The 18,757-nt window shown below is 48.1% G+C and overlaps 1 protein-coding gene across 1 annotated transcript in view; it reads right to left on the bottom strand.

The window, feature by feature from the left end:
• The window catches only part of LOC129863320 (V-set and immunoglobulin domain-containing protein 10-like 2), a 143,720-nt gene that overhangs the window by 83,971 nt on the left and 40,992 nt on the right, over positions 1-18,757 (bottom strand). Inside the window, exons 6-8 of the mRNA XM_055935210.1 lie at positions 15,599-15,729; positions 15,054-15,190; positions 7,069-7,219 (exon numbers count right to left, since the gene is read on the bottom strand). Coding sequence (XP_055791185.1) covers positions 7,069-7,219; positions 15,054-15,190; positions 15,599-15,729 — 419 coding nt within the window. The remainder of the gene's footprint in view (positions 1-7,068; positions 7,220-15,053; positions 15,191-15,598; positions 15,730-18,757) is intronic.

Here is an 18,757-nt window from a genome sequence, read left to right as displayed (position 1 = left end):
GTAGCTAATGGGGATCCTACTAAACTAAACCCACTGGGCCCAACTGGCTAGGTCAGTAGCTAATGGGGATCCTACTGAACTAAACCCACTGGGCCCAACTGGATAGGTCAGTAGCTAATGGGGATCCTACTAAACTAAACCCAATGGGCCCAACTGGCTAGGTCAGTAGCTAATGGGGATCCTACTGAACTAAACCCACTGGGCCCAACTGGCTAGGTCAGTAGCTAATGGGGATCCTACTAAACTAAACCCATCTGGCTAGGTCAGTAGCTAATGGGGATCCTACTAAACTAAACCCACTGGGCCCATCTGGCTAGGTCAGTAGCTAATGGGGATCCTACTAAACTAAACCCAATGGGCCCAACTGGCTAGGTCAGTAGCTAATGGGGATCTTACTAAACTAAACCCACTGGGCCCATCTGGCTAGGTCAGTAGCTAATGGGGATCCTACTAAACTAAACCCACTGGGCCCAACTGGCTAGGTCAGTAGCTAATGGGGATCCTACTAAACTAAACCCACTGGGCCCAACTGGCTAGGTCAGTAGCTAATGGGGATCCTACTAAACTAAACCCACTGGGCCCAACTGGCTAGGTCAGTAGCTAATGGGGATCCTACTAAACTAAACCCACTGGGCCCAACTGGCTAGGTCAGTAGCTAATGGGGATCCTACTAAACTAAACCCAATGGGCCCAACTGGCTAGGTCAGTAGCTAATGGGGATCCTACTGAACTAAACCCACTGGGCCCATCTGGCTACGTCAGTAGCTAATGGGGATCCTACTAAACTAAACCCACTGGGCCTAACTGGCTAGGTCAGTAGCTAATGGGGATCCTACTAAACTAAACCCACTGGGCCCAACTGGCTAGGTCAGTAGCTAATGGGGAACCTACTGAACTAAACCCAACTGGCTAGGTCAGTAGCTAATGGGGATCCTACTAAACTAAACCCAATGGTCCCAACTGGCTAGGTCAGTAGCTAATGGGGATCCTACTAAACTAAACCCAATGGGCCCAACTGGCTAGGTCAGTAGCTAATGGGGATCCTACTGAACTAAACCCACTGGGCCCAACTGGCTAGGTCAGTAGCTAATGGTGATCCTACTAAACTAAACCCAATGGGCCCAACTGGCTAGGTCAGTAGCTAATGGGGATCCTACTAAACTAAACCCAACTGGCTAGGTCAGTAGCTAATGGGGATCCTACTAAACTAAACCCACTGGGCCCATCTGGCTAGGTCAGTAGCTAATGGGGATCCTACTAAACTAAACCCACTGGGCCCATCTGGCTAGGTCAGTAGCTAATGGGGATCCTACTAAACTAAACCCACTGGGCCCAACTGGCTAGGTCAGTAGCTAATGGGGATCCTACTAAACTAAACCCAATGGGCCCATCTGGCTAGGTAAGTAGCTAATGGGGATCCTACTAAACTAAACCCAATGGGCCCATCTGGCTAGGTCAAAATAACCCAGCATGTGTTCTGTCCAATATTTACCCAATTGGGTTATTTTTAACTTTCTCCGTTTGTCTTTGCTACTACTGTTTCGTTGGTGCATCTATGTCATCTTCCTGAGTTTACCTTTAAATGTAACCTAACTTAAGACCTGACCCATCACCTTTAAGACCTGACCCATCACCATCACCTCATAGCCAAGACGGCGTAGCAGTGTAGACGTCTTTGTCCTGTTGTGTCCCGTGTCCCTTGTATATATCTTTTTACATCTTTTTCTTCGCATATCTTTTAAAAATACTTTCTTAAACCTCAACTTCTAAATACTCTCCTGCAACCCGCCTCACCCAATGTGGCGTGGATCTGCTTTTTTCTAAAGTATTTCTATTTACTTCTGATCTGGAATCCATCTACTGAAGATATCCAGCTAACTGCCTACCAGCTATCAGTTAGCAAACCATTGCTAGCGGTCATCAGCTAACCTTTAGCTCGGGAAGCTCTCGCTAGTTCGAACAACGTGACTAAAACCAGAGCATAACGGACCTATTTCTCTCCATATCCCCGGATTCCTACCGCAAACTCTGAACATTTTCATCTGGATCTTCGCAACTAGCTAACCACAATCCCGGGTGACCACTCCTGGCTAGCGTTTCCATCCCGGAGCAGGCACCGGAGCAGGCACCAATTAGCCTGAAGCTAATTGGCTAGGGCTCCTGTGCTACCACTGAAGCCCACTCCTGGGCTACAAGACCCGGACCCATTTACTGCCGGTACGGAGCACGGAACCCCGCCTATCCTCTACGACTGGAATACCGACATAATCTGCCCGGGGACTCCAACAGGCCCCTCAGGCGTGACGCCCGCTGAAGGCCCATTCTGCTAACCTACTAGGCCTGTTAGCTACCTAGAGCTACCTGGAACCCTACTAATTCCACGACTGGTCTATCGACGTCACCGCACGAAGAGGCAAAAACAGACTTCCCCCCCATCGCGACGCTCCCAAAGGCTAACTTGCCTGCCCCGGTCTGCTAACTGCTAGCTTATCTTGCAGCTAGCGCAGCTAGGAAGCTAGCACCAGTTAGCAAACACAATTCTACAATTCACAACCTCTCTTTCGCCATCCGGCTTGGATTCTCTGTCGACACGACCACGTCTGGTTTGCAGACGTGCCCTCAACCGGCCTCCGTCTGAGCAGACCCCCTCCTTCTGAGCAGACCACCCCCCCGGGCTACTAACTTTAAACGCGTGCTAGCTTAGTGGAGGCCTCACTACTCCATCTACGGCTGCCCCCTGGACACTATGATCACTTGGCTACATAGCTGATGCCTGCTTGACTGTCCATTAATTCACGGTACTCCGTTCTGTTTATTTGTGTTTTATCTGTCGGCTCTGTGCCTTAACTCAGGATCTGTGTGTAGTTAATCCGACCCTCTCTGCCCAGTCGTCGCCATTTTTACCTTCTGTTGCTGTGTTAGCTGACTAGCTGCTGTTATTTCACCTGCTGTTTTAGCTAGCTCTCCCAATCATGACCTGCAATCACTTTATGCCTTATTGTATGTCTCTCTCTAATATCAATATGCCTTACATACTGTTGTTCAGGCTAGTTATCATTGTTTTGGTTTGCAATGGACCCCGTAGTTCCACTCTCCGTACCTCTGATACCTCCTTTGTCCCACCCCCCACACATGCGGTGACCTCACCCATTGAGACCAGCATGTCCAGAGATACAACCTCTCTTATCATCACCCAGTGCCTGGGCTTGCCTCCGCTGTACCCGTGCCCCACCATACCCTGGTCTGCACATTATGCCCAGAATCTATTCTACCACGCCCATAAATCTGCTCCTTTTATTCCTTGTCCCCAACGCTCTAGGCGACCAGTTTTGATAGCCTTTAGCCGCACCCTCATTCTACTACTCCTCTGTTCCTCGGGTGATGTGGAGGTAAACCCAGGCCCTGCATGTCCCCAGTCACCCTCATTTGTTGACTTTTGTGATCGAAAAAGCCTTGGCCTCATGCATGTCAACATCAGAAGCCTCCTCCCCAAGTTTGCCTTACTCACCGCTTTAGCACACTCTGCCAACCCTGATGTCCTTGCCGTGTCTGAATCCTGGCTTAGGAAGGCCACCAAAAACTCTGAGATTTCCATACCCAACTATAACACTTTCCGTCAAGATAGAACTGCCAAAGGGGGAGGAGTTGCAATCTACTGCAGAGATAGCCTGCAAAGTTCTGTCATACTTTCCAAGTCTATTCCCAAACAGTTCGAACTTCTAATTTTAAAAATTAATCTCTCCAGAAATAAGTCTCTCACTGTTGCCGCCTGCTACCGACCCCCCTCAGCTCCCGGCTGTGCCCTGGACACCATCTGTGAATTGATCGCTCCCCATCTAGCTTCAGAGTTTGTTCTGTTAGGTGACCTAAACTGGGATATGCTTAACACCCCGGCAGTCCTACAATCTAAGCTTGATGCCCTCAATCTCACACAAATCATCAAGGAACCCACCAGGTACAACCCTAAATCCGTAAACATGGGCACCCTAATAGACATTATCCTGACCAACTTGCCCTCCAAATACACCTCTGCTGTCTTCAATCAAGATCTCAGCGATCACTGCCTCATTGCCTGTATCCGCCACGGGTCCACGGTCAAACGACCACCCCTCATCACTGTCAAACGCTCCCTGAAACACTTCTGCGAGCAGGCCTTTCTAACCGACCTGGCCCGGGTACCCTGGAAGGATATTGACCTCATCCCGTCAGTTGAGGATGCCTGGTCATTCTTTAAAAGTTACTTCCTCACCATATTAGACAAGCATGCTCCGTTCAAAAAATGCAGAACCAAGAACAGATATAGCCCTTGGTTCACTCCAGACCTGACTGCCCTCGACCAGCACAAAAACATCCTGTGGCGAACTGCAATAGCATCGAAGAGCCCCCGTGATATGCAACTGTTCAGGGAAGTCAGGAACCAATACACGCAGTCAGTCAGGAAAGCAAAGGCCAGCTTTTTCAAGCAGAAATTTGCATCCTGTAGCTCTAACTCCAAAAAGTTCTGGGATACTGTAAAGTCCATGGAAAACAAGAGCACCTCCTCCCAGCTGCCCACTGCACTGAGGCTAGATAACACGGTCACCACTGATAAGTCCGTGATAATCGAAAACTTCAACAAACATTTCTCAATGGCTGGCCATGCCTTCCACCTGGCGACTCCAACCTTGGCCAACAGCCCCGCCCCCCCCGCTGCTACTCGCCCAAGCCTCCCCAGCTTCTCCTTTACCCATATCCAGATAGCAGATGTTCTGAAAGAGCTGGAAAACCTGGACCCATACAAATCAGCTGGGCTTGACAATCTGGGCCCCCTATTTCTGAAACTGTCTGCTGCCATTGTCGCACCCCCTATTACCAGCCTGTTCAACCTCTCCTTCGTATCATCTGAGATCCCCAAGGATTGGAAAGCTGCCGCTGTCATCCCCCTCTTCAAAGGGGGAGACACCCTGGACCCAAACTGTTACAGACCTATATCCATCCTGCCCTGCCTAGCTAAGGTCTTCGAAAGCCAAGTCAACAAACAGATCACTGACCATCTCGAATCCCACCGTACCTTCTCCGCTGTGCAATCCGGTTTCCGAGCCGGTCACGGGTGCACCTCAGCCACGCTCAAGGTACTAAACGATATCATAACCGCCATCGATAAAAGACATTACTGTGCAGCCGTCTTCATCGACCTGGCCAAGGCTTTCGACTCTGTCAATCACCATATTCTTATCGGCAGACTCAATAGCCTCGGTTTTTCTAATGACTGCCTTGCCTGGTTCACCAACTACTTTGCAGACAGAGTTCAGTGTGTCAAATCGGAGGGCATGTTGTCCGGTCCTCTGGCAGTCTCTATGGGGGTACCACAGGGTTCAATTCTCGGGCCGACTCTTTTCTCTGTATACATCAATGATGTTGCTCTTGCTGCGGGCGATTCCCTGATCCACCTCTACGCAGACGACACCATTCTGTATACTTCCGGCCCTTCCCTGGACACTGTGCTATCTAACCTCCAAACGAGCTTCAATGCCATACAACACTCCTTCCGTGGCCTCCAACTGCTCTTAAACGCTAGTAAAACCAAATGCATGCTTTTCAACCGTTCGATGCCTGCACCCGCACGCCCGACTAGCATCACCACCATGGACGGTTCCGACCTAGAATATGTGGACATCTATAAGTACCTAGGTGTCTGGCTAGACTGCAAACTCTCCTTCCAGACTCATATCAAACATCTCCAATCCAAAATCAAATCTAGAGTCGGCTTTCTATTCCGGAACAAAGCCTCCTTCACTCACGCCGCCAAACTTACCCTAGTAAAACTGACTTTCCTACCGATCCTCGACTTCGGCGATATCATCTACAAAATAGCCTCCAATACTCTACTCAGCAAACTGGATGCAGTTTATCACAGTGCCATCCGTTTTGTTACTAAAGCACCTTATACGACCCACCACTGCGACCTGTATGCCCTAGTCGGCTGGCCCTCGCTACATGTTCGTCGTCAGACCCACTGGCTCCAGGTCATCTACAAGGCTATGCTAGGCAAAGTGCCGCATTATCTCAGTTCACTGGTCACGATGGCTACACCCACCCGTAGCACGCGCTCCAGCAGGTGTATCTCACTGATCATCCCTAAAGCCAAAACCTCATTTGGACGCCTTTCCTTCCAGTTCTCTGCTGCCTGCGACTGGAACGAATTGCAAAAATCTCTGAAGTTGGAGACTTTTATCTCCCTCAACAACTTTAAAAATCTGCTATCCGAGCAGCTAACCGATCGCTGCAGCTGTACATAGTCCATCTGTAAACTACCCACCCAATTTACCTACCTCACCCCCATACTGCTTTTATTTATTTTACTTTTCTGCACTTTTGCACACCAGTATCTCTTCTTGCACATGATCATCTGATGATTTATCACTCCAGTGTTAATCTGCTAAATTGTAATTATTCGATTTATTGCCTACCTCATGCCTTTTGCACACATTGTATATAGATTCTCTTTTTCCTACCATGTTATTGACTTGTTTATTGTTTACTCCATGTGTAACTCTGTGTTGTTGTCTGTTCACACTGCTATGCTTTATCTTGGCCAGGTCGCAGTTGCAAATGAGAACTTGTTCTCAACTAGCCTACCTGGTTAAATAAAGGTGAAATAAAAAGACCTGACCCATCACCTTTAAGACCTGACCCATCACCTTTAAGACCTGACCTATCACCTTTAAGACCTGACCAATCACCTTTAAGACCTGACCCATCACCTTTAAGACCTGACCCATCACCTTTAAGACCTGACCCATCACCTTATGCATTACTCCCCCGTGAGTGAGTGAAACTTACAGGCCCGTGCAGTGCATTGTGTGGAGGTGTGTGAGACGTACAGGCCCGTGCAGTGCATTGTGTGGAGGTGTGTGAGACTTACAGGCCCGTGCAGTGCATTGTGTGGAGGTGTGTGAGACTTACAGGCCCGTGCAGTGCATTGTGTGGAGGTGTGTGAGACTTACAGGCCCGTGCAGTGCATTGTGTGGAGGTGTGTGAGACTTACAGGCCCGTGCAGTGCATTAGGTGGAGGTGTGTGAGACTTACAGGCCCGTGCAGTGCATTGTGTGGGGGTGTTGAGAGCAGGGTGTATCCCCAGGCAGGTGAACAGAGAGTTGTTGGAGGTCTGGGATCCAGACTGCAGTACGGAGACATTGTTGGCTGGCCACGCCCCTTCACCCCCAAGCCACGCCCCTCCCTGGTACAATAACAACCGGAAAAACAATAGTTTTATTTGTTAGAAGCCTTTCTATGTGTGTGTGTGTGTGTGTGTGTGTGTGCCTGTGTACCTGTGTACCTGTGTGCCTGTGTACCTGTGTGTGTGTGTGCATGTGTACCTGTGTGTGTGTGTGTGTGTGTGTGTGTGTGTGTGTGTGTGTGTGTGTGTGTGTGTGTGTGTGTATATACGTGTGTGTGTATACGTGTGTGTGTATACGTGTGTGTGTATACGTGTGTGTGCATACGTGCGTGTGTATACGTGTCAAATCAAACCAAATCAAATGTATTTGTCACATGCGCCGAATACAACAGCTGTAGACCTTACAGTGAAATGCTTACTTACAAGTCCGTATTAACCAACAATACAGTTTTAAGAAAATACCTAAAAAAAGTAAGAGATAAGACTAACAAATAATTGAAGAGCAGCAATAAATAACAGTATCGGGGCTATTTACAGGGGGTACTGGCAGAGTCAATGTGCAGGGGCACCGGTGTCGAGGTAATGAGGTAATATGTACATGTAGGTAGAGTTATTAAAGTGACTATGCATAGATAATAACAGAGAGTAGCAGCAGCATAGAAGAGCGAGGGGGGGGGGGGTTCAAATAGTCTGGGTAGCCATTTGATTAGATGTTCAGGGGTCTTATGGCTTGGGGGTAGAAGCTGTTCAGAAGCCTCTTGGACCTCGACTTGGCGCTCTGGTACCGCTTGCCGTTCGGTAGCAGAGAGAACAGTCTATGACTTGGGTGGCTGGAGTCTGACAATTTTTAGAGCCTTCCTCTGACACCGCCTGGTATAGAGGTCCTGGATGGCAGGAAGCTTGGCACTCCAAGACGGCGTAGCAGTGCAGTGTAGACGTCTTTGTCCTGTCGTGTCCCGTGTCCCTTGTATATATCTTTTTACATCTTTTTCTTCGCATATCTTTTAAAAATACTTTCTTAAACCTCAACTTCTAAATACTCTCCTGCAACCCGCCTCACCAATGTGGCATGGATCTGCTTTTTTCTAAAGTATTTCTATTTACTTCTGATCTGGATTCCATCTACTGAAGATAGCCAGCTAACTGCCTACCAGCTATCAGTTAGCAAACCATTGCTAGCGGTCATCAGCTAACCTTTAGCTCGGGAAGCTCTCGCTAGTTCGAACAACGTGACTAAAACCAGAGCATAACGGACCTATTTCTCTCCATATCCCCGGATTCCTACCGCAAACTCTGAACATTTTCATCTGGATCTTCGCAACTAGCTAACCACAATCCCGGGTGACCACTCCTGGCTAGCGTTTCCATCCCGGAGCAGGCACCGGAGCAGGCACCAATTAGCCTGAAGCTAATTGGCTAGGGCTCCTGTGCTACCACTGAAGCCCACTCCTGGGCTACAAGACCCGGACCCATTTACTGCCGGTACGGAGCACGGAACCCCGCCTATCCTCTACGACTGGAATACCGACATAATCTGCCCGGGGACTCCAACAGGCCCCTCAGGCGTGACGCCCGCTGAAGGCCCATTCTGCTAACCTACTAGGCCTGTTAGCTACCTAGAGCTACCTGGAACCCTACTAATTCCACGACTGGTCTATCGACGTCACCGCACGAAGAGGCAAAAACAGACTTCCCCCCCATCGCGACGCTCCCAAAGGCTAACTTGCCTGCCCCGGTCTGCTAACTGCTAGCTTATCTTGCAGCTAGCGCAGCTAGGAAGCTAGCACCAGTTAGCAAACACAATTCTACAATTCACAACCTCTCTTTCGCCATCCGGCTTGGATTCTCTGTCGACACGACCACGTCTGGTTTGCAGACGTGCCCTCAACCGGCCTCCGTCTGAGCAGACCCCCTCCTTCTGAGCAGACCACCCCCCCGGGCTACTAACTTTAAACGCGTGCTAGCTTAGTGGAGGCCTCACTACTCCATCTACGGCTGCCCCCTGGACACTATGATCACTTGGCTACATAGCTGATGCCTGCTTGACTGTCCATTAATTCACGGTACTCCGTTCTGTTTATTTGTGTTTTATCTGTCGGCTCTGTGCCTTAACTCAGGATCTGTGTGTAGTTAATCCGACCCTCTCTGCCCAGTCGTCGCCATTTTTACCTTCTGTTGCTGTGTTAGCTGACTAGCTGCTGTTATTTCACCTGCTGTTTTAGCTAGCTCTCCCAATCATGACCTGCAATCACTTTATGCCTTATTGTATGTCTCTCTCTAATATCAATATGCCTTACATACTGTTGTTCAGGCTAGTTATCATTGTTTTGGTTTGCAATGGACCCCGTAGTTCCACTCTCCGTACCTCTGATACCTCCTTTGTCCCACCCCCCACACATGCGGTGACCTCACCCATTGAGACCAGCATGTCCAGAGATACAACCTCTCTTATCATCACCCAGTGCCTGGGCTTGCCTCCGCTGTACCCGTGCCCCACCATACCCTGGTCTGCACATTATGCCCAGAATCTATTCTACCACGCCCATAAATCTGCTCCTTTTATTCCTTGTCCCCAACGCTCTAGGCGACCAGTTTTGATAGCCTTTAGCCGCACCCTCATTCTACTACTCCTCTGTTCCTCGGGTGATGTGGAGGTAAACCCAGGCCCTGCATGTCCCCAGTCACCCTCATTTGTTGACTTTTGTGATCGAAAAAGCCTTGGCCTCATGCATGTCAACATCAGAAGCCTCCTCCCCAAGTTTGCCTTACTCACCGCTTTAGCACACTCTGCCAACCCTGATGTCCTTGCCGTGTCTGAATCCTGGCTTAGGAAGGCCACCAAAAACTCTGAGATTTCCATACCCAACTATAACACTTTCCGTCAAGATAGAACTGCCAAAGGGGGAGGAGTTGCAATCTACTGCAGAGATAGCCTGCAAAGTTCTGTCATACTTTCCAAGTCTATTCCCAAACAGTTCGAACTTCTAATTTTAAAAATTAATCTCTCCAGAAATAAGTCTCTCACTGTTGCCGCCTGCTACCGACCCCCCTCAGCTCCCGGCTGTGCCCTGGACACCATCTGTGAATTGATCGCTCCCCATCTAGCTTCAGAGTTTGTTCTGTTAGGTGACCTAAACTGGGATATGCTTAACACCCCGGCAGTCCTACAATCTAAGCTTGATGCCCTCAATCTCACACAAATCATCAAGGAACCCACCAGGTACAACCCTAAATCCGTAAACATGGGCACCCTAATAGACATTATCCTGACCAACTTGCCCTCCAAATACACCTCTGCTGTCTTCAATCAAGATCTCAGCGATCACTGCCTCATTGCCTGTATCCGCCACGGGTCCACGGTCAAACGACCACCCCTCATCACTGTCAAACGCTCCCTGAAACACTTCTGCGAGCAGGCCTTTCTAACCGACCTGGCCCGGGTACCCTGGAAGGATATTGACCTCATCCCGTCAGTTGAGGATGCCTGGTCATTCTTTAAAAGTTACTTCCTCACCATATTAGACAAGCATGCTCCGTTCAAAAAATGCAGAACCAAGAACAGATATAGCCCTTGGTTCACTCCAGACCTGACTGCCCTCGACCAGCACAAAAACATCCTGTGGCGAACTGCAATAGCATCGAAGAGCCCCCGTGATATGCAACTGTTCAGGGAAGTCAGGAACCAATACACGCAGTCAGTCAGGAAAGCAAAGGCCAGCTTTTTCAAGCAGAAATTTGCATCCTGTAGCTCTAACTCCAAAAAGTTCTGGGATACTGTAAAGTCCATGGAAAACAAGAGCACCTCCTCCCAGCTGCCCACTGCACTGAGGCTAGATAACACGGTCACCACTGATAAGTCCGTGATAATCGAAAACTTCAACAAACATTTCTCAATGGCTGGCCATGCCTTCCACCTGGCGACTCCAACCTTGGCCAACAGCCCCGCCCCCCCCGCTGCTACTCGCCCAAGCCTCCCCAGCTTCTCCTTTACCCATATCCAGATAGCAGATGTTCTGAAAGAGCTGGAAAACCTGGACCCATACAAATCAGCTGGGCTTGACAATCTGGGCCCCCTATTTCTGAAACTGTCTGCTGCCATTGTCGCACCCCCTATTACCAGCCTGTTCAACCTCTCCTTCGTATCATCTGAGATCCCCAAGGATTGGAAAGCTGCCGCTGTCATCCCCCTCTTCAAAGGGGGAGACACCCTGGACCCAAACTGTTACAGACCTATATCCATCCTGCCCTGCCTAGCTAAGGTCTTCGAAAGCCAAGTCAACAAACAGATCACTGACCATCTCGAATCCCACCGTACCTTCTCCGCTGTGCAATCCGGTTTCCGAGCCGGTCACGGGTGCACCTCAGCCACGCTCAAGGTACTAAACGATATCATAACCGCCATCGATAAAAGACATTACTGTGCAGCCGTCTTCATCGACCTGGCCAAGGCTTTCGACTCTGTCAATCACCATATTCTTATCGGCAGACTCAATAGCCTCGGTTTTTCTAATGACTGCCTTGCCTGGTTCACCAACTACTTTGCAGACAGAGTTCAGTGTGTCAAATCGGAGGGCATGTTGTCCGGTCCTCTGGCAGTCTCTATGGGGGTACCACAGGGTTCAATTCTCGGGCCGACTCTTTTCTCTGTATACATCAATGATGTTGCTCTTGCTGCGGGCGATTCCCTGATCCACCTCTACGAAGAAGACACCATTCTGTATACTTCCGGCCCTTCCCTGGACACTGTGCTATCTAACCTCCAAACGAGCTTCAATGCCATACAACACTCCTTCCGTGGCCTCCAACTGCTCTTAAACGCTAGTAAAACCAAATGCATGCTTTTCAACCGTTCGATGCCTGCACCCGCACGCCCGACTAGCATCACCACCCTTTACGGTTCCGACCTAGAATATGTGGACATCTATAAGTACCTAGGTGTCTGGCTAGACTGCAAACTCTCCTTCCAGACTCATATCAAACATCTCCAATCCAAAATCAAATCTAGAGTCGGCTTTCTATTCCGGAACAAAGCCTCCTTCACTCACGCCGCCAAACTTACCCTAGTAAAACTGACTTTCCTACCGATCCTCGACTTCGGCGATATCATCTACAAAATAGCCTCCAATACTCTACTCAGCAAACTGGATGCAGTTTATCACAGTGCCATCCGTTTTGTTACTAAAGCACCTTATACGACCCACCACTGCGACCTGTATGCCCTAGTCGGCTGGCCCTCGCTACATGTTCGTCGTCAGACCCACTGGCTCCAGGTCATCTACAAGGCTATGCTAGGCAAAGTGCCGCATTATCTTAGTTCACTGGTCACGATGGCTACACCCACCCGTAGCACGCGCTCCAGCAGGTGTATCTCACTGATCATCCCTAAAGCCAAAACCTCATTTGGACGCCTTTCCTTCCAGTTCTCTGCTGCCTGCGACTGGAACGAATTGCAAAAATCTCTGAAGTTGGAGACTTTTATCTCCCTCAACAACTTTAAAAATCTGCTATCCGAGCAGCTAACCGATCGCTGCAGCTGTACATAGTCCATCTGTAAACTACCCACCCAATTTACCTACCTCACCCCCATACTGCTTTTATTTATTTTACTTTTCTGCACTTTTGCACACCAGTATCTCTTCTTGCACATGATCATCTGATGATTTATCACTCCAGTGTTAATCTGCTAAATTGTAATTATTCGATTTATTGCCTACCTCATGCCTTTTGCACACATTGTATATAGATTCTCTTTTTTCTACCATGTTATTGACTTGTCTATTGTTTACTCCATGTGTAACTCTGTGTTGTTGTCTGTTCACACTGCTATGCTTTATCTTGGCCAGGTCGCAGTTGCAAATGAGAACTTGTTCTCAACTAGCCTACCTGGTTAAATAAAGGTGAAGAAAAAAAAAAAAAAAAAAAAAAACATTTGATATACTGGACCGTACGCACTACCCTCTGTAGTGCCTTGTGGTCAGAGGCCGAGCAGTTTCCAGACCAGGCAGTGATGCAACCAGTCAGGATGCTCTCGATGATGCAGCTGTAGAAACTTTTGAGGATCTGAGGACCCATGCCAAAACTTTTCAGTCTCCTGAGGGGGAAAAGGTTTTGTTGTGCCCTCTTCACGACTGTCTTGGTGTGCTTGGACCATGTTAGTTTGTTGGTGATGTGAACGCCAAGGAACTTGAAGCTCTCAACCTGCTCCACTACAGCCCCGTCGATGAGAATGGGGGCGTGCTCAGTCCTCCGTCTCCTGTAGTCCACAATCATCTCCTTTGTCTTGATCATGTTAAGGGAGAGGTTGTTGTCCTGGCACCACATGGTCAGGTCTCTGACCTCCTCCCTATAGGCTGTCTCTTCTTTGTCGCTGATCAGGCCTACCACTGTTGTGTCATCAGCAAAATTTATGACGGTGTTGGAGTCATGCTGGCCATGCAGTTGTGGGTGTACAGGAGGGGACTGAGCACACACCTCTGAGGGGCCCCCGTGTTGAGGATCAGCCTGGCGGATGCGTTGTTACCTACCCTCACCACCTGGGGTTGCGGCACGTCAGGAAGTCCAGGATCCAGTTGCAGAGCGAGGTGTTTAGTCCCAGGGTCCTTAGCTTAGTGATGTGCTTTGAGGGCACTATGGTGTTGAACGCTGGGCTGTTGTCAATGAACAGCATTCTCACATAGGTGTTCCTTTTGTCCAGGTGGGAAAGGGCAGTGTGGAGTGCAATAGAGATTGTATCATCTGTGGATCTGTGGAACGGTATGCAAATTGGAGTGGGTCTAGGGTTTCTGGGATAATGGTGTTGATGTGAGTCGTGACCAGCCTTTCAAAGCATGTCATGGCTACAGCCATGAGTGCTACGGGTCGGTAGTCATTTAGGTTACCTTAGTGTTCTTGGTTACAGGAACTATGGTGGTCTGCTTGAAACATGTCGGTTCTACAGACTCAGAGAAGGGAAAGGTTGAAAATGTCAGTGAAGACACTTGCCAGTTAGTCAGCGCATGCTCGGAGTACATGTCCTGGAAATCCGTCTGGCCCTGCGGCCTTGTGAATGTTGACCTGTTTAAAGGTCTTGCTCACATCGGCTGCAGAGAGCGTGATCACAAAGTCGTCCGGAACAGCTGATGCTCTCATGCATGTTTCAGTGTTACTTGCCTCGAAGAGAGCATAGAAGTTATTTTGCTCGTCTGGTAGGCTCGTGTCACTGGGCAGCTCTCTGCTGTGCTTCCCTTTGTAGTCTGTAATAGTTTGCAAGCACTGCCACATCCGCCGAGCGTCAGAGCCAGTCTAGTGCAATTCAATCTTAGTCCTGTATTGACACTTTGCCTGTTTTATGGTTCGTCGGGGGGCATAGTGGGATTTCTTATAAGCTTCCTGGTTAGAGTCCCGCTCCTTGAAAGTGGCAGCTCTACCCTTTTAGCTCAGTGTGAATGTTGCCTGTAATCCATGGCTTCTGGTTGGGATATGTACGTACAGTCACTGTGGGGACGTCGTCATCGATGCACTTATTGATGAAGCCAGTGACTGATGTGATGTATTACTCAATGCCATCGGAAGAATCCCTGAACATATTCCAGTCTGTGCTAACAAAACAGTCCTGTCGTTTAGCATCTGCTTCATCTGACCACTTTTTTACAGACTGATTCGCTGGTGCTTCGTGCTTGAAATTTTTGCTTGTAAGCAGGAATCAGGAGGATAGAATTATGGTGCCAAATGGAGGGTGAGGGAGAGCTTTGTACACATCTCTGTGTGTGGAATAAAAGTGGTTTAGGTTTTTTATCCCCTCTGGCTGCACATTTAACATGCTGTGTGTGTATGTATGTACTGTACACGTGTGTGTGTGTGTGTGTGTGTGTGTGTGTGTGTGTGTGTGTGTGTGTGTGTGTGTGTGTGTGTGTACCTGTGCCAGAGAGAGAGGGTTTGTGGTCCAGCGTAGTGAAGGGGGGGGCAGGCCCCCCAGCCATGAACAGGTCAGGTTGAGGGAGGAGTAGTTCATTGCTGGCTGAACAGAGCAGGAGGGGGAACCATCTGGAGGGTCTGGGGGACAGGGGGACAATATACAGCGCAACACTGTGTTGATTGTGTTGATATTGTGTGTGTGTTTGTGTGTGAGTGTGTATATCGTCACAGGACAGCAGGATGACAAGAACCAGCCTTTCAGTCAACCAGGGGTTGCCATGGCAGTAACATCACAGTGACATAAAAGTGTTTGGTACCTTAGAACCTCCTGAGAGTTCCGTCTCTTCCCCCGATGCTCCAAACGGTCTGCAGCATCCCCAACGATTCCATGTGTGTTTCGGTGTGTGTGTTTGTGTGTGTTTGTGTGTGAGTGTGTGTGTGTGGTGACGCCATATGGAGAAGAGGGAGAGAAGTAGTAGAAGGTAGAGAGAGAAAGTTGGAGGTCAGGGGATGGTAGTCGGGGGTTAGAGATCAGAGGTTACTCACAGTAAACGGTGAGGCTGATGGTCTTCATAGAGCGGGTGTTGAGGTATGTGTTCTGAGCCAGACAGGCGTAGGTACCTGTGTGCATCCGCAGAATCCTAGTGATGGTGAACTGGGGTCCCGTGTACACCTGGCTGGATTAGAACCAATATATAACACACCTGGCTGGATTAGAACCAATATATAAAACACCTGGCTGGATTAAAACCAATATATAAAACACCTGGCTGGGATTAAAACCAATATATAAAACACCTGGCTGGATACGAACCAATATATAAAACACCTGGCTGGATTAGAACCACTATATAAAACACCTGGCTGGGATTATAACCAATATTTAAAACACCTGGCTGGGATTATAACCAATATATTAAACACCTGGCTGGGATTAGAACCAATATATAAAACACCTGGCTGGATTAGAACCAATATATAAAACACCTGGCTGGGATTATAACCAATATATAAAACACCTGGCTGAGATTTTTTTGTATTTTATCAGGATCCTCATGAATAAAATCCCTTAGCGGTTTCCTTCCTCTCCGGCAACTGAGGTGGGAAGAATGCCTGTATCGTTGTAGTGACTGGGTGTATTGAGACACCATCCAAAGTGGAATTAATAACTTCACCATGCTCAAAGGGATATTCAATGTCAGTTTTTGTTTTTACCTATCTACCAATAGGGGCCCTTTGCGAGGCATTGGTAAAATGTGGAAGAAGTGAAGTGGTGAGAATACTTTCTGAAGGCTCTGTAGCTTCGGGTGTGAATACTTTCTGAAGGCTCTGTAGCTTGGGGTGTGAATACTTTCTGAAGGCTCTGTAGCTTGGGGTGTGAATACTTTCTGAAGGCTCTGTAGCTTGGGGTGTGAATACTTTCTGAAGGCTCTGTAGCTTGGGGTGTGAATACTTTCTGAAGGCTCTGTAGCTTGGGGTGTGAATACTTTCTGAAGGCTCTGTAGCTTGGGGTGTGAATACTTTCTAAAGGCTCTGTAGCTTGGGGTGTGAATACTTTCTGAAGGCTCTGTAGCTTGGGGTGTGAATACCTTCTGAAGGCTCTGTAGCTTGGGGTGTGAATACTTTCTGAAGGCTCTGTAGCTTGGGGTGTGAATACTTTCTGAAGGCTCTGTAGCTTGGGGTGTGAATACTTTCTGAAGGCTCTGTAGCTTGGGGTGTGAATACTTTCTAAAGGCTCTGTAGCTTGGGGTGTGAATACTTTCTGAAGGCTCTGTAGCTTCGGGTGTGAATAATTTCTGAAGGCTCTGTAGCTTGGGGTGTGAATACTTTCTGAAGGCTCTGTAGCTTGGGGTGTGAATACTTTCTGAAGGCTCTGTAGCTTTGGGTGTGAATACTTTCTGAAGGCTCTGTAGCTTTGGGTGTGAATACTTTCTGAAGGCTCTGTAGCTTGGGGTGTGAATACTTTCTGAAGGCTCTGTAGTTTGGGGTGTGAATACTTTCTGAAGGCTCTGTAGCTTTGGGTGTGAATACTTTCTGAAGGCTCTGTAGCTTCGGGTGTGAATACTTTCTGAAGGCTCTGTAGCTTCGGGTGTGAATACTTTCTGAAGGCTCTGTAGCTTTGGGTGTGAATACTTTCTGAAGGCTCTGTAGCTTCGGGTGTGAATACTTTCTGAAGGCTCTGTAGCTTCGGGTGTGAATACTTTCTGAAGGCTCTGTAGCTTTGGGTGTGAATACTTTCTGAAGGCTCTGTAGCTTACTTACTGTCTTTTGTTCTTACTTCTTGTGTGTTTTTGTTTTACTTTACCTTTTTTTTTTATAATACTACTGATATTGATTACTACTGATATTGATAAATGCATTGTTGGGAAAGCGCAAGCAAGTAAGGCATTTCACTGTATTAGTGCAGGTGACAATAAAAAGTTGAAACTTGAAGAAGCGATGCAGTTCCTCTCCTCTACCTAATAACCTTGTACTGCAATCAAATTACTAGAAGTGCCCTCTAGTGGCCCCATAGGAGGGATTATATTCATATTTTTTATAATTTAATAATGAATACACTTATATTTTTTTTAACTCTGAAAGTCTGGTGTTTCTATGTCAAACAGGCCCTCAGCCAGGAAAATCACCAGCTGTCATTATGTCATCAGTCACCAGCTGTCATTAGGTCATCAGTCACCAGCTGTCATTAGGGTCATCAAACACCAGCTGTCCTTAGGTCATCAGTCACCAGCTGTCATTAGGGTCATCAAACACCAGCTGTCATTATGTCATCAATCACCAGCTGTCATTATGTCATCAATCACCAGCTGTCATTATGTCATCAGTCACCAGCTGTCATTAGGTCATCAGTCACCAGCTGTCATTAGGGTCATCAAACACCAGCTGTCATTAGGTCATCAGTCACCAGCTGTCATTAGGGTCATTAAACACCAGCTGTCATTATGTCATCAATCACCAGCTGTCATTAGGTCATCAGTCACCAGCTGTCATTAGGTCATCAGTCACCAGCTGTCATTAGGTCATCAGTCACCAGCTGTCATTAGGGTCATCAAACACCAGCTGTCCTTAGGTCATCAGTCACCAGCTGTCATTAGGGTCATCAAACACCAGCTGTCATTATGTCATCAATCACCAGCTGTCATTATGTCATCAATCACCAGCTGTCATTATGTCATCAGTCACCAGCTGTCATTAGGTCATCAGTCACCAGCTGTCATTAGGGTCATCAAACACCAGCTGTCATTAGGTCATCAGTCACCAGCTGTCATTAGGGTCATTAAACACCAGCTGTCATTATGTCATCAATCACCAGCTGTCATTAGGTCATCAGTCACCAGCTGTCATTAGGTCATCAGTCACCAGCTGTCATTAGGGCATCAGTCACCAGCTGTCATTAGGTCATCAGTCACCAGCTGTCATTAGGTCATCAGTCACCAGCTGTCATTATGGCATCAGTCACCAGCTGTCATTATGTCATCAATCACCAGCTGTCATTAGGGCATCAGTCACCAGCTGTCATTATGTCATCAGTCACCAGCTGTCATTAGGTCATCAGTCACCAGCTGTCATTATGTCATCAAACACCAGCTGTCATTATGTCATAAAACACCAGCTGTCATTAAGTCATCAGTCACCAGCTGTCATTAGGTCATCAGTCACCAGCTGTCATTAGGTCATCAGTCACCAGCTGTCATTATGTCATCA

The sequence above is a fragment of the Salvelinus fontinalis genome, chromosome 10 (genome assembly GCF_029448725.1).
Source record: "Salvelinus fontinalis isolate EN_2023a chromosome 10, ASM2944872v1, whole genome shotgun sequence".
NCBI lineage: Eukaryota > Metazoa > Chordata > Actinopteri > Salmoniformes > Salmonidae > Salvelinus > Salvelinus fontinalis.
The sequence above is the reverse complement of the archived record's forward strand: the minus strand, read 5'-3'. Positions and strand labels throughout refer to the sequence as shown.